This window comes from Mesoplodon densirostris, chromosome 2, assembly GCF_025265405.1.
Source record: "Mesoplodon densirostris isolate mMesDen1 chromosome 2, mMesDen1 primary haplotype, whole genome shotgun sequence".
Taxonomy (NCBI): Eukaryota; Metazoa; Chordata; class Mammalia; order Artiodactyla; family Ziphiidae; genus Mesoplodon; species Mesoplodon densirostris.
The window spans coordinates 25,762,199-25,778,930 of NC_082662.1; the positions used below are offsets into that span (position 1 = coordinate 25,762,199).

A 16,732-nucleotide genomic window follows, 5' to 3' on the forward strand; every position below is an offset into this window, starting at 1 on the left:
GATGAATAAATAAATGAGCAAAACAGAATCACATGAAATCAATAGGCTGAATATGAATAAATCACTCACAGCAGAGAGACTGACCAGTCTTCTCGTAGTCCTTGATAGGAACTGTTGAAGGGTTTCAAATCTGAACATGAGGAGGTAGGTGAATTGCAAGTAGGGAGGAGAAATTTGCCAAATTCAGGCCAAGCTGAAAAGCAGTTTTCTGAGAAGGAACAATACATTTTCCAGGCACATAAAAGCCAGCAGAACCCAAGATCTCCAAGGGTTTACTTTGAGGCCTCACTCTCCATGGCTGCCAATTAGATGCTAAATTTAGAGGGGTTCCTTATCCTCTCCTTACTCTGGCATGGCAACATTTGGCAGGAACCAGGCTCCTTACCCAACAGCACTGCTTGTTGACTTGGGGCTAATTGGTGAGGTGGCCGATGAAATGTGGCCAACCTTCAGCAGGTAGACATACAGGCTCTTCCTAGACCAGAGCCATGCTTCCACATGTAAGGTTTAAAGGAACAGTGGGGAGGGAAAGAGGGAAGAGAGGACACTGAAAGTTAGAAAGGACCAATGTCAGAAACAAATTGCTCAGAAGAAAAGCTAGGCAGATATCATTTAAAAGCTTAATTACATAGGAAAGATACAACTCTGCTGAAACTCATGTAAAAATACTTAGAATGGTTCTTACTCTGTCAGAATGTAAGACATCTTAGGCTGTGGGCCTGTTTTTTCAAGGTCTTCTTTAGAAACCTGGCAACTGAAAATCCTTTAGATTCCCTCTTCAGGGCAGCTTGCAAAACCACCAGGACTCAAACCAGCAATGTGACACGGTTTTACCTGGGCCCTTTTTCCCCCATAAAATACTCAAATACTTGTCCATTTTTCCTGGCATTAAACATGCCAGGGAAAAAAAGTGGACTCTGGAATCCTCAGGTATGTTCAGCATTGTTCACAAGTCAGAAAGGGTGGGACAGACCAAAGTGAGGCTTCTTTATGGTTGTGCTAGAGCCCCAAATAGGAGAAAACTCTGGCACATGCTGAAAGCCCAAGCTAGCCTAGGAAAGGCTTCATGCTTATAGGATGGTGCCTGTTTTAGTCAGGTAGCAGGAAAATCCCTAAGGGGGGAGAAAGATGGGGTTAAGCTAAAAAGGGTTAAGACATCTCCCACTGGGAGCTAAACCTAGAGTCTGCTATCAGAGGGCCTCATCATTCTTTACCATTCCACATTTGCAGCCCTGGGCACTTCAACACCCCTACTCAACCTCTGACTCCCAATTATAGGTCACCACAGACATGTCAAATACAACAGCATCTGAATGAAGAATCCTCTCCTTTCTGTTTCTCATTCATCACCTAATTCCTCAGGCAGTTTAAAGTGATAGTTAAAGCTTCACAGTCTTTTAATTCAGCTCAGGGTTGGAAAATACCTAGCCCACATGCTGCCATACCCCTCACCTAGCAATCTTTTTTTGTGTGTGTGTAGTACGCGGGCCTCTCACTGTTGTGGCCTCCCCCGTTGCGGAGCACAGGCTCCGGACGCGCAGGCTCAGCGGCCATGGCTCACGGGCCTAGCCGCTCCGCGGCATGTGGGATCTTCCTGGACCGGGGCACAAACCCGTGTCCCCTGCATCGGCAGGTGGACTCTCAACCACTGTGCCACCAGCGAAGCCCTCACCTAGCAATCTTGACATTTTTCCCATTGAACCCAGACCCAGCTCTGAATCATCCCCAACATAGGCAGCCATTACCAATAGATGAGCTGATATGCAGGGCAAAATTTGACTACCATCCTTGAGCTAGGAATTTATTCATGTGATATTCACTAGCTGCTTACTCATTCAGAGATGAATAAGACTCATTCCCTGACCTCTAGGAGCATATAATTTAGTAGGGGTGCCCCACTATGTTTGTCTTACTGTAAGATGTAATAAACGTTAATAAAGGTTAGATGTATACAGTGTGACTACAAGCCAGAACAAAGAGCAATTAGTAATGCCTGAGAGGTAAGGGAGAGAGAGAGCCAGGAGAGTTTATAGATATAACAGAGGTGATTACTAGAGAGATATAGGAGTTTGGATAATGGAGAAGAGGAGATATAAGAGAGAAGCCTGGAGGCATAAGGGATGTAAGAACAGGGAAAGTTCCATGTGAGTGAAGCATTGTGGTGATGGTGGGAGAGAAGTACACAATATGTATCTGAATGAACTGAAGCATGGCAGAAGAATCTCATGAGGGAAACTGGAGCCAGATTAGGAGTTTGAATGTTACTTTGATGGCAAAGGGAATCCAATAACCAAAGAAACTGTTTACCCTCCAGGTGTAAAATGTATCCAGAGAGGGCAGAAATGATGTGTTTGTTCACATGATCCTTAAACCCTTCAGACCACACATGACTTCATCTCTGAGTACAGCTATAACTCTCTGTCTGCTATAGCTCAGTGTCTGCACTTCATGTATTAAACATGAGAAGATACCTGCATGCCTACAGCATTCTTTACCTGATGCCCAGTAATCCTTACCTGTCGGCTGAGCCAGCTGCTATCTTGCTTCCATCAGGTGACCAAGAACATCTCAGAAGATTCTATAATGATGAATAAGCAGGAATCCAATGAATATAATAATGCACCAAACCCCTCTTTATTAGACTATAGCATCACTAAGAGACTTTAAATTTCTTGAGTTTCTTCTTGGCCATGCCACACAGCTTGTGGGATCTTAGTTCCCCGACCAGGGATCGAACCTGTGCCCCCTACAGTGGAGGCATGGAGTCCTAACCACTAGACCACCAGGGAATTCCCCCTCTTAAATAGAGTTTTAATTATTCTCCCCAGCATATAATCAATAATTATCTTATATTCTGTGGCCCAAGACAGCCTAATTTTTTTTTGTGTGTGTGTGGTACGCGGGCCTCTCACTGTTGTGGCCTCTCCCATTGCGGAGCACAGGCTCCAGACGCGCAGGCTCAGCGGCCATAGCTCACAGGACCAGTCACTCCGCGGCATGTGGGATCCTCCTGGACCGGGGCACGAACCCGTGTCCCCTGCATCGGCAGGCTGACTCTCAACCACTGTGCCACCAGGGAAGCCCAAGACAGCCTAATTTGATATATTTCAAACCATATAAAAACCAACTGTAGAAATTGCTTAATTTACAGTAAATTAAGAGTGGACCTGGCAACAAAATTTTATTCTGCCTACAAATGGAGGCTCCCCTTGCTCCTTTATCTTGATCCTCATTAAATTTTTTGTTTATATTATAGGAAAATAAAAATAAAACCAATTCTAACAAAAGATAAAATTTGATTTATAAAGTGAAATTGAATTTTAATGGGTTCTCAAAAGAAAAACATAGTCTATATTAACAAACTCTCTAGAGGAAAAGCTGCTTGGAAGAGCTGACTTGGGATTTGAGCGTTTAGAAAAAATTTCTGTCTCTCAGAACTTGGCCTGTGGTGCTGAGGGAAGGGATGTATTCTCAGAGCTCTAATAGCTGGTCACTGGGAGGGTGAGGGAGGCCATCTGGGTAACAGCCATGGGAATCTGAGTCCCATATGGAACACTGACCTATGAGGGTCAAAGTTCCCAAGGAATTAAAAAGATAGGAGTGTCTTGTTGAAGTCCGAAGTCCTAAATTTGAGGGGGGCCCCATCACTATCTACCTATGTGATTGCCTTCTTGCCTATGCTTCTATTAGTTTTATTTCTGGCAAGAAGAGTTTTGATGGAGAACAGTGTTACTAGAATGCAGCCCCTTCTCAGTAGAGCTGTTGTTCCTTATCCTTAGCACCATCTTAAATGTTTCTTTGAATCAAATGGACAGTAAAATTCCTCTGCCATGCAGAACTCACCTTTTCAAAGTTGTGCACATTTCCTTGAAATATCTTCACACACCTTTCTTTGGGAGCAAACGGCCGGACATCCCAGACCCGCACTGCAAATTCAAACAAACAAAGCAAAACAGCTATCAGCCAGGGGCCTCCTGAGAACCCAGCTGAAATCAGTATCATGTCAATGACAGATGCTGTTTCCTGGGTGGAGAAAGACCAACATGGTACACTGCTACCTGACAAGGCTTTTTTATTTTTCTAATGGGAACAAAATGCATCCAAGTTCTATTAACAGGGACTAAGGACACAGAGGAAAACTGAGAAGGTAGGAAGGGAAAATGTTGAACACATTGCTGGAGTTCTGCAACAGAAAGTAGTTGGGTGTGATACTGATTTCAACAAAACATTCTGCAAATGATTCCTCTGCCAACCCCAAGAGCCACACCTAGCAAAGTTTCAATATGACAATCTAAATACCACTGACTACTGTGACAGTCAATCTATAAAAATCAAACTCAGGACTAACCTTTTCTAATTTTGCTCATAGGGGAAACTGACAACTACCAAACTACCAAGAATTAGAAAAAGTGAACTTTGATTCCAATTCTAGCTCTGCTGTATATATGGGGGATATCAGGAAAATAGAGAGGTTGTGTTTTGGTCGCCTTTATAAAGCGAGACTACCACTTGCTCTTTTTTTTAAAAATAAGAATATTTTAAGGGTCAAATAAAATGATACACGTGAAAGGGCTCTAAAAGATTGGCAGCAATACACAAAACAATAAAAATAAACAAAAAAAATTGTTATTTTATTGTACAGCTATAACAAGAGATTCTTATTTTTATTTTAATAACCATTTAGGGAATCTCATCTTTCCTTACTATGAGCAAAACTAGAATTAGACAATGGCAAATCTACTGAAATAGGATATAAACACCCACAGTAAGCAGTGGCCACAGCCATTGTTAACTAAAGCTAAACCTGCAGTGGAATTTGAGTGATGTCATTTTATTTGAGTGTGAAAAAACCAACAATCCTTGAAGTCAAACAGGTATAAAAAGGTGAAGCTATGCATGAAAGTTTGCTATTCAGCTGAGAATACAGTCAGAAGGTAAGGATGTTCATTCACTCAACAAGTATTAATTGAGCACCCATTGAGTGCTAGGCACAGTTTTCATTACAAAATGTCAGTGAAAACATTTTAGTATATCAGAGGGGCAGTTCCAAACTCTCCCAATATTAAGCATATAATCCAACAGGTCATCTTTCTTTTTTGCTATAGTAAACCCACCCTCCCATCCAACAATTCAAAAATAAGCAAAGAAAGGACAAGTGTGTGTGTAAATCCAGAATATTGAGGTGTTTTAATGAGGATCTCTTGTCACATCAATGCTTTTGGAGTGGGGAGGGAAGATAGACTGGCAGAAAGAGCACAACTGAGATATCAATAGGTCTATTGATCATCTGAGCTTGGTACTCTTTGAAAATGCTTGAGAACTGCCTTGGATGGATCTCCAGACTCATCTTCCTCAGTAAACTAATCACTATGAGTTTTTTGTACCCCACCTGAATCCATAGCCTTGGATTCATAACATACCAGAGCTGAAATGAGCCTTAAAAGTAAAGTCCAGGTCTCTTATATTATCAGTATAGCAACTGATGCCCAGAGAGGACAAATGCTATGTGCACAGTTGCTCAGGGATTAGATGGCAGATCTGGGACTAGAATCCTGGCTTCTTGACCATCCCTTCTGAAGTTTTTTCTTTTTCTTCCTTTTTTTTTTTCTTTTCTTTTTTATACCCCTGTCTCCTCCCCTCAAGTCAATTTCAAAAGGTTACATATTCCAAGGTATTTAAGATATAGGCCAGCAGAAAAACACAAGCTCTGCAGCAAGAGCTGTGCTGTCTCAAGATAATCAGGTTTCACAGTTCACGCAATTCAGAATTAACTCACTATTGCCCCCAAACTGATTAAGAACTGTTCACTGGCAATTTAGAGAATCTAAAGAAGTCATATGGAAACAAAAGCATTTTGTAGGTTTGCATGTACCTCTATCAGTTAGATAATGAAAATGACTCCTGCAGGGCCTCCCTGGTGGCGCAAGTGGTTGAGAGTCCGCCTGCCGATGCAGGGGATACGGGTTCGTGCCCCGGTCTGGGAGGATCCCATATGCCGCGGAGCGGCTGGGCCCGTGAGCCATGGCCGCTGAGCCTGCGCGTCCGGAGCCTGTGCTCCGCAACGGGGGAGGCCACAACAGTGAGAGGCCCGCATACCGCAAAAAAAAAAAAAAAAAAAAAAAAAAAAAAAAAAAAAAAATGACTCCTGCAAAGTTAAGACAGCCGCACACATAACGCAGTGGTGGTTGTGACACGCAGAACGAGTCGCTTAGTAATGTCAGGGTCGGTTTTTTCTTACACTTCTGCTTAAAATATGAGCACCCTCTTGTTCCAAATAATTTTTACTAAAACCTAAAATAAGAATAAACTACATAAGGACTAAAATTCTACTGAGATAACCATGATTTAAACAAAAATCACTGGAGGTTAATGGGGAAGGCACTAAAGAAAGAACAACTTAACTTGGTGCCTGCTTCTATTTACCCACTGCCTTTCAGAGCCTTTATATACCACCGTGTTAACAAGGAACTGATTTCAAACCACAGTCTATACAGACCAATTTCTATGTAACACTATTTTTTTTTTTTTTTTTTTTTTTTTTTGCTGTACGCGGGCCTCTCACTGCTGTGGCCTCTCCCGTTGCGGAGCACAGGCTCCGGACACACAGGCTCCGCGGCCATGGCTCGCGGGCCCAGCCGCTCCGCGGCATGTGGGATCTTCCGGGATCGGGGCACGAACCCGTGTCCCCTGCATCGGCAGGCGGACTCTCAACCACTGCGCCACCAGGGAAGCCCTATGTAACACTATTTTTAAAAGCTAAAAAATGTTCAACTTCAACTGCTGAAATTCACAGACATCAGTTCATCAGATGCCTAAAGCATCCTCTGGACTCCTTTGTCCCTGATCACAACAGAAGTAAAAAAGTAAAAGGTTTCCCCTAGGCCCAGATATCACATGTCCCTTAGGATCTATCTCACCAAGCAGGCAGGGAACAAATTTATTTACTTTCTTCCCTATCCACTGACTAAACATTTAAAAAAATTACTTCGCAACTGGTGCCTTATAATGCAGTGTGCTGGACATGTGAACACTGGCCTTTCTGTTCAGGCTTTTATACTTTGGGAGCAGCAGGTTCACTCCTGATGTCTTTAACATCATTGGTTCTGCCCATCAGATAGAATTCTTTGTTGGGAACAAGACTGACAAAATGAGCAAGGTGGCTGGACATGGCATAAAAAGCTGAAATTGCAGCTATATCCCAGGCATCTTCTTGGCTGAAGATATGCACCTCGAGCTTTCTGAAATGGTCATCTGTTATGTCATCAGCTCAGGAAAATAGTAAGTGCAAATTCCAGCATTGCCTTTTCCTGGGCAGGGAGGTCAGACTTCCTCCAGTCCACACAGACCTGGTCAGAGAGCACTGGGTTCTTTGAGAAGACCCTGTACCGGGCACTGTGGACAACCACGCTATAAGAGCACCTGTCGGCCAGGCTGGTTACCACAATGATGAGTTCCTTGTCAGCTTTGCTGAGCTGGCCTGTTTCCTTGTTACAGATGGCACTGTAGTAAGCAAAGAAGGCTCTGAATTCCAATGGGCGGTGATACAACACTTAAATACATTTGTTAAAAATCCTGTCTTCTTTTCTATCTCCTCCATGAGCTCTACAATATCAAAAGGCAGGTCTTCTTTGTAGTGAATGGGGCAACGGCTGATGGGTTTGGACTTCTCTTCCTGCTGAGTCTCATAAAGGTGCAAGTTCAGGGTCATCATAGGCAACTTTTCCCAAAACCTATTTGTCACAGGCAAAGAAGAGACACATGCCTCACAACGCCGAGGCAGCAAAGCATCAACATGGCGGCACGTGGCGTGGAGGCCAGGCTGCCTTCCCGCGCACCCAGCCCTCTGGGCCTAAAGTTTTTTTTATTACAACCTGTTTTCCTAATTGTCCTGGTGGACACCTGCAAGCCATTCTGGACTCTTTCCTTGGACCCTCATTTATCCAGCACACATTTCTAGTTCCTAATGCCCACTTTCTTTAGGGTCTACAGTGACTGGGCACTGGGAGAGCTTTCCTTTCCAAAGTTACCTGTATTGTCCATTGCATTGGACAAGAGATAAGAGCCTTCAGAGCTTAAACTCAGGCCAGTCACTGAATCTGCATGGCCTCTCATCGTGTAGGTCAGCTTATTTTGGCGCAGGTCCCAGACCTGCAAAACAAATCAAGGCAGCACTCTCAGAAAATCAAACTGTGAACAGCAAAGAAATAGTTATTAAAGAGTCAACTGCCTGGGAAAATTGGTATCCCCCCCCTTTTTTTTTACGAGCTGCGCGTGTTACGCCGTTATCGGCTGCAACGGCGTGAGGACTACACGCGCTACAACCAGCTGAGCCGTGCTGTGCGCGAGCTGGCGCGGCGCCTGCGGGACCTGCCGGAGCGCGACCCGTTTCGCGTGCGCTCCTCAGCCGTGCTGCTGGACAAACTGTACACTCTCGGCCTAATCCCCACGCGCATGTCTCTGGAGCTCTGCGATTTCGTCACGGCCTCGTCATTCTGCCGCCGCCGCCCGCCCACTGTGCTCCTTAAGCTGCGCATGGCGCAGCACCTCCAGGCCGCCGTGGCATTCGTGGAGCAGGGTCACGTGCGCATGGGCCCCGACGTGGTCACCGACCCCGCCTTCCTTGTCACGCGCAGCATGGAGGACTTCGTCACCTGGGTTGACTCGTCCAAGATCAAGTGGCACGTGCTGGAGTACAATGAGGAGCGTGATGACTTCGATCTGGAAGCCTAGCTGGTATCCCTTCTTAATCTGCCTCTGGGCCAAGCACTACTTTACCACAAAATATAGGATTTCTACCAAAGAAGAAAAAACTCTTGCCTTTCTAAAACAGAGTCAAAGTTACTAAGTTTGACTAGAAAAATATGAACTAATGAATGTCAAATATTAAGATAAAGTTTAACAAAAAATAACAGAATTTAAAGAGGTTATTTTCAATTCATAACAAAATATATTAGGAATTAAAAAACAAAGTAGCATTTAAAACACTTAAACTATGATTCTTAGCAACTAAAAATAAACTATTATAACTATATAAAAACAAGTAAACAAGTCATTTGAAAAAGGCATTATGATTGCATGTAAAATGTATATAACAAGGTAATATGCAAAAATACAGAGGCTTAAAATTTTTCATTTAACGTTATAACATGTATACAATGAAAAAGCATACTTATTAAAAGGAAAACTAAACTGTAGGTTCACTGTTCCCTGGGTAGGAAAGGTAAGAGAAACAGTTCAGCTGAAAATAACCTAATGTCAGACAGAAAAAATAAATTGTTCATTAAGTTATGGCTCATAAACACACTGTAACACTATGAGCTCTCATGCTAGCATTCGAAGAACAGAGTGGAAAGAGTGAGCATTTAGGGTCAGACTGAACCAGTCTTTGCAACTTAAGAGTTATGTATCACTGGGCCACTAACCCTCTCTGAGCCTGTTTCTGGTCTGTAAGATGGTGATAACATTTACTTCTTATGGCTGTTGTGAGGATTACAAATAGAATGCCAAGTACACAGCAGGCCCAATAATAATTGGTAGCTATTATTAAACAACTCCTAAAAATACTCTGAAGAGCAAATGTAAAAATGTTTATAAAATAATCTATTGTTAAGCAAAGAAGGAAAATACAAAACAGTCTATATTTACATAGACTGAAACTATGTAAAAATATATTAAAGGCAATAGAAATGGTCTGGAATGTCATATGGAAAAAGAACAGCAATTTTGTTAAGGTCATTGTTATTATATAAAGTTGCATCCAAATTTGATTCAGTACTGACACACAGTTTTTCTAAATGAAACAATTTTCTGCTGTCCCTTTAAGCAAGGCACCTTCCTCATCTAGAAATTAGTTTGATGTTGTATGTCAAAGCAATACATAAGGCAGACAACTCCACTTTCCCCATCAATAATTCATGTGTGGAACCCAACACACTTCATATACAATCATTTTTGTGTCAGGATGTTTGTTGCCTCAATAATCAGGGAAGCTTGAAGCGGCTGACATTTTTTTGTTCAAGCTAGTTCCTCCTCTTCAGAGAAGGCATTTTTGAAATCTTCAGCTTTTTAGGAAAGAATATAATTCATCATCCCTCACAACACTTGGGTGCTCCTTCCAGACTTTCCTCTGAGGCATGCACACGTTTTGCAGAGCCAAAATGTATCTGGGATTTGCCAAAGAAGAGTGAGTAGGGCACTAATTTAAGCAAAATATTTTGCAGGTGTCCTAATCAGCTGTTCAGTGAATGTTTGGGCATCTGATTAGTGGCAGGCGCTGCTGGAGATAAAAGAGATGTTGTCCCTGTTCTCAAGGAGCTAAAAAAGTGATGAGAGGCCTGGACAGGGGGCAATAGCCAAGACAGCAGAGGGATTAATGTTCCCATGGTACATGGATGGGAAGGAGAAAGGGAAGGTTTCACAGAGAATAAAGCACTTGAGCAGGATATGGAAAAAGAAGGAGATTTTTGTTTGTTTATTTGTTTGCTGCACCACGCAGCTTGTGGGATCTTAGTTCCCTAGTCAGGGTTGGAACCTGGGCGCCTGGCAGTGAGAGTGCAGAGTCCTAACCACTGGACCGCCAGAGAATTCCCAAGAGGTTGTTGGTTTTTTTAAAAAAATTATTTATTTAATTTATTTATTTTTGGCTGTGTTGGGTCCTCGTTGCGCATGGGCTCGCCCTAGTTGCGGTGAGCTGGGGCCACTCTTCGTACGGTGCGTGGGCTTCTCATTGCGGTGGCTTCTCTTGTTGCGGAGCACGGGCGCTAGAGCGCAGGCTCAGTAGTTGTGGTGCACAGGCTTAGGTGCTCCGCGGCATGTGGGATCTTCCCGGACCAGGGATCGAACCCGTATCCCCTGCATTGGCAGGCGGATTCCTCAACCACTGCACCACCAGGGAAGCCCCTAAGAGATATTTTTTATTTAGACAAGATAGAAGGGTATTCCCAGGCAAAGATAATGCATGAAAGCAGAGAGTCATGAAAAAATTACTGGGTTGTAGGGAACTGGGCAAAGAGAGGCAGAAGACAATGCTTGAGTGATAGGCAGGCAAAGGGCAGCTCATGAAAGGTTTTGAATGACTGGCTTGGACTTGATCTCCCTCACTGGGGAGCCACAGAAGGGTTCAGAGTAGTGGAATGAGTTGGCCAGATTCCAGAAAGATCCTTCTGGCCCAGATAATCAGAAAGGATGAGAGCAGAGGTGGGAAAATCTATCTCTTTACCCACTACATTAAAAAAAATCATCAACTAAACTCCCATTCTGACTAGAGCTCAGGATTACAAGCAATGCCAAAGAATTGCCAATCAGATCTTCAAGTCCTTAAGAAGAAGCACATTTTCTTCTTTTATTCATTTTCCTCTGACTCCACAATTCCATGCCCAGGAAGAAAATCCCAAGAGGCTGGCAGGAACAGTATATTTGCTCACAAACATATAGAGAATTTGCTCACTCCAGATTTTTTTTTTTTTTTTTTTTTTTTGCTGTACGCGGGCCTCTCACTGCTGTGGCCTCTCCCGTTGCGGAGCACAGGCTCCGGACACACAGGCTCCGCGGCCATGGCTCGCGGGCCCAGCCGCTCCGCGGCATGTGGGATCTTCCGGGATCGGGGCACGAACCCGTGTCCCCTGCATCGGCAGGCGGACTCTCAACCACTGCGCCACCAGGGAAGCCCGCTCACTCCAGATTTTAAAAGGGGCTTCCATTTCCTGTTTGCTCCCCCTCTTTCTCAGAATAGGCAGTGCTATCTGAGAGACAGAAGCAAACAAAAACCAGGTTCTTCAGGAGTACTTCCTAATGTAGTAAGGCAGTGTAGGGATTTGTCAAGCAAATGCTCAAGGCTGGTAAGCCCCTGATTGCTTAAAGGGTACTTGTTAATTGACTAGAGGCAATTTGATAGAGGCAATTTGCAGGGGACAGGGTTCAAGCCCGGGCCATAGCTACTGAAGCCTGCACTCTGCAATGAGAAGCCACCACAATGAGAAGCCTGTGCACCACAACAAAGAGTAGCCCCCGCTTGCCACAACTAGAGAAAGCCCGCACGGAGCAGCAAAGACCCAACGCAGCCATAGATAGATAGATAGATAGATAGATAGATAGATAGATTAGATAGATAGATTAGATAGATAGATAGATAGATAGATGGATAGATAGATAGATAGATAGATAGATAGATTAGATAGATAGATTAGATAGATAGATAGATAAATTCTTTCTGGGTCCAAGGGCAGTTACTCACTCCTAAGCATGTCAGAACAGGGTGTTGTTAAATAGGGAGAAGACTGAAATTCTATGGTCTCACATCTCTCAAGCACACCCCCTAGTTATACAAGAGCAAAATGAAGCCAAATACCTATAGCAACCTGATTTCAAATTATTAACTGCTGTCGCCAATAAACAATCTGGCAACCTGTATCCAAAATGTGAAACATCCTTATATTTGTTAACACATTAATTTTCATCTAGAAATCTATTCTGAGGAAGTAACTAAATATGGAAAATGTTTCACACACAAATATGTTGGATACAGCAGCATAATTTGTGATAGTCATACATATGAAACAGACTAAATGTTCAGTATATTGATTGCTGCTTACTACATTATGGAATATTCTAATAATAAAATATCTAGAATATTCTAATATTCTAGATGATGGTAGCTGACATGCTGATCACTTACTATGTAACTGCCATGTTGCTAAGAATATTATACATTTTTTACCTCATTTAATCCATGTAACAACTGTATGAGGTAGGCTGATTATTCCCATATAGAGATAAGAAATGGAAACTCAGAGAGGTTAAATAACTTTCTTAAGATCACATAGCTAGGAATTAAGTGGCAGAATCAGAAAAATGATCCTAAGTTCTGGGGATGTTATGTTCATCATGGTCACTAAAGTTAACAATACTGTATTGTATATTTGAAAGTTGCTAAGAAAATAGATCTTAAAAGTTCTTATCACAAGAAAAAATATTCTAACAATGTGAAGTGATGGAAGTTAACTAGACTTCTAAAGTTAATTATTTTGTGTTATATAAGTCATTATGCTGTATATTGAAAACAAATACAGTGTTATACATCAATTATATCTCAATAAAACTAGAGAAAAAAAAAAAGAAAAATGATCCAAACTACAACGCTAAGAAGAAAATAAGATAAGAGTGATGTGATGGAGAGCAACTAGAAGGAGGGCCTAGTTTCATCTAAGAAATCCTCTCTACAGATATGTCTGAGCTGACATTTGAAGACACGACTAAGCCAGCCATGGCAATATCTAGTGTCGGGGGTTCCAGACAAAGTAGTAGCTATATGTTACTAAGTGAAAAGAGCATCATATAAAATTTTATCTGAACATTAAGACATTTACATACAAAACACTATGGCACAGAAATAGACTGAGAGGAAATAAACTGAAATATCAAGAGTGACTAAATCTGAATGATGAGACGAGTGACTTTTTTTCTATTTTTATTTTTTCTAAACTTTCTTCAATGAACAAATGATCATTTTTACTACTAAAAACATTTAAATTGTAATAAATAATTTTATCTCAATTTTTAATAATTTTATTCCCAATAAAGTTGATTTATTAACCATACATTTAAATGCAATTTTTACATCTCTGCAAAACTTTTAAGGTAAATAAGTAGGCAAATCAGGAAAGCCTACCCAGATTTTTAGCTTGGAAAATAAGATATACTGTAAACAGTGCACAAACACAGAGTTACCAATGCTGACAAGAGAATGTAATGATCCAGAGCAGGTACATGATAAGAATGCTCGAGTTTTTAGAATACTGTGTGCATTTCTAATAAAAGAAAGCCCCTGAAAATGAGCACTGGCAGAAAAACTTGAATGTTTGTGGACAGAATAATGACTTTTTAGTTTAGATAGATAAAGACTACAAGGCTATGATATGATCCAACAACCCCACTCCTGGGCATACATCAGGAGAAAACTCTAATTTGAAAAGACACATGCACCCAATGTTCACAGCAGCACCATTTACAATAGCTAAGACATGGAAGCAACCTAAATGTCCATCAACAGATGAATGGATAAAGAAAATGTGGTATATTATATAATGTAATATTACTCAGCCATAAAAAGAATGAAGTAATGCCATTTGCAGTAACATGGATGGACCTAGATATTATCATACTAAGTGAAGTAAGTCAGAAATGGAAAGACAAATATCATATGATACATCACTTACATGTGGAATCTAAAATATGACACAAATGACCTTATTTACAAAACAGACTCACAGACACAGAAAACAAATTTATGGTTACCAAAGGGGAAAGGGAGTTGGGGAGGGATAAATTAGTTTTAGGATTAGCAGATATAAACTACTATATATAAAATAAACAACAAAGGCCCTACTGTACAGCACAGGGAACTATACTCAATATCCTGTAATAAACCATAATGTAAAAGAATATGAGAAAGAATATATATGTATAACTGAATTACTTTGCTGTACACCAGAAACTAGCAAAACACTGTACATCAACTATATTTCAATTAAAAAAAAAAAAAGGTTACAAGGCTATGATGTAGAGTTATTAACTGCTGTACTCATGGGACTATATTTATATATTACTCATATTTGAGATAAATTTGGATTTCAGAACAAAACTGGTATATATCAACAGACAAAGACTGAGATTAGCTATCTGAAAAAAAGCTGATCCTAAGAGAAGGTATAACATATAACGTTGTCTGAGAAGACATGGAAAACCTTCAAAACCTAAAAAGAGACTCAGTCCCTTCAGGACTATAGTACAACTGAATATATTTGTTTATAAGACGCCCTGGAACAGTCTACACAAAGAGCACGGAATAAGCCACACTACTTGTGGTAAGAAGACATTAATGGCACAAGAGTATTAAGCTAGTCTATCTCCACAGCAGATATGAAAAGATCAAATTCTCATAGTTTAAATTTAAAAAGCCAGTCTCAAAAGGTTACATATTGTATGATTCCATTCATATGAAACTCTAGAATAGGAACTATAGGACAAGGAACATTATCAATGGTTGGTAAGGGTTAGGGATGGGCAGAGGGTTTGACACAGAGGAGTATTATGAAGATTTTTGGGGTGATGGAAATTGTTCTGTACTGTTTGTGGTAGTTACAAGAATCTGCACAAGCATTAAAATTCATAGAACTGTACACTAAAAAAAGGTTAATTTCATAGTATGTAAATTTAATAATAACTTAAAAGTATGAAAATTATCAGAGCTAGATGACACTAATCCACTTTTATGTGTATTAGAGCCCTCTAGTGATTCTAATGATAGTGGGCCCCCAAACTTCACTCAGGGAAATAATGCATTAGCTATTAAGATGATCTAATTAAGCCCCCAAGTTCTGACTGTACATTCTCCAAATAGTTATAGGGTGGAAAAGGGATGTGAAGTTGAATTTTGGAAATGGTGAATTTTGAAGTACTTATGAGACATCCAAGTGGGGGATGCTGAGTAGCTGGTTGTACACATGGGCCTGGAGCTGAAGATCTGGGTTGAGAACAGACTCATCTGAATAGAAATGACAATTAAAGTCACAGAATTAGATGAGACTTGTCCAGGGAAAGGTATATGTAAGAAGAGCACCTAGGAAAGAACCTGGGGGAATAATGACATTTAAAGAATGCATAGAGAGAATAGCTTGTAGAGGTATCTGAGGAAGGATATGCCTGATGGAAAGCCTGGTAGGAAAGCATATTGTTAGAGCCAGTTTTAAAAAAACAAACAAAAAAAGACTAAAAGGATCTACTGGGTTTAGTAACAGAGAGATTACTGGTGGCCTTGAAGAGAACAGTGTCAATAAAACAGTGGAGGCAGAAGCCAGACTGCTGAGGAGTGGTCAGGAGATAAGGAACTGAGGAATGAAACGGAGATAAGGCATTAAAGACAGTGAGTGTGGGAAATCTTCAGGGGATTTCTCACAGGTATTAAATAAGAGCAGGACTCTGGAACCAAACTCTGGTTTTGAACTGAGGTCTCATCGCTTATTAGCTGTATAGCCTTGGGTTAAGATATTGTGCCTCTCAGCTCAGTTTCTTCGCTGGTAAAACGGCATTAATAGTACTTATTTCATAGGATTGTTGTGAGGCTTAAATGAATTAATAATGTAAAGCTCCAAGAACAATGTCCGACACAGTTAAGTGTGAGGACTATCCATTAGAGGATAATGATAACACTATTATTATCATAACCACTATCACCATCTTTCAAGAAGTTTCGTGTAAAGGGGAAGATTGACAGGACAATAACAAGACAATGTGGAATTTAAGGAAGACTCCTTACCCCACCAAGAGAAGACCTGAGCATAATGAAATGCTAATGAGAAACAATACAGTTGTTTAAAAATATAGGATCTGGGGGACTTCCCTGGTGGTCCAGTGGCTAAGACTCTGCACTCCCAATGCAGGGGGCCCGGGTCTGATCCCTGGTCAGAGTACTAGATTCCACATGCCGCAACTAAGAGTTTGCGTGCCGCAACTAAAGATCCTGAGTGCTGCAACTAAGACCTGGCACAGCCAAATAAATAAATAAATATTATATATATATATATATATATATATATGAGATCTGGGAAAATTGATGGCATGAGATCCCAGAGACAGGAAAAAAAGGCTGAAATCCTTCCATTTAAGGGACTACCTTTAGACAAAAGGACATTCCATCCATAGTAACAGCAAAGGAGGCAAGAAGAGATGGGAATAC

General features: G+C 41.2%; 2 protein-coding genes across 2 annotated transcripts in view; one reads left to right on the plus strand and one right to left on the minus strand.

Moving 5' to 3' along the window:
• The window catches only part of SNRNP40 (small nuclear ribonucleoprotein U5 subunit 40), a 39,440-nt gene that overhangs the window by 2,791 nt on the left and 19,917 nt on the right, over window positions 1-16,732 (minus strand). Inside the window, exons 6-8 of the mRNA XM_060089346.1 lie at window positions 8,028-8,148; window positions 3,844-3,926; window positions 2,517-2,578 (exon numbers count right to left, since the gene is read on the minus strand). Of these exons, the coding sequence (XP_059945329.1) occupies window positions 2,517-2,578; window positions 3,844-3,926; window positions 8,028-8,148 (266 nt within the window). The remainder of the gene's footprint in view (window positions 1-2,516; window positions 2,579-3,843; window positions 3,927-8,027; window positions 8,149-16,732) is intronic.
• Window positions 8,260-8,730, plus strand: LOC132483441 (U3 small nucleolar ribonucleoprotein protein IMP3-like; the record flags this gene model as incomplete). The annotated part of the gene is made up of 1 exon (XM_060088730.1): window positions 8,260-8,730. A coding segment is annotated over one exon (471 nt), but the record flags the coding sequence as incomplete, so codon positions are not given.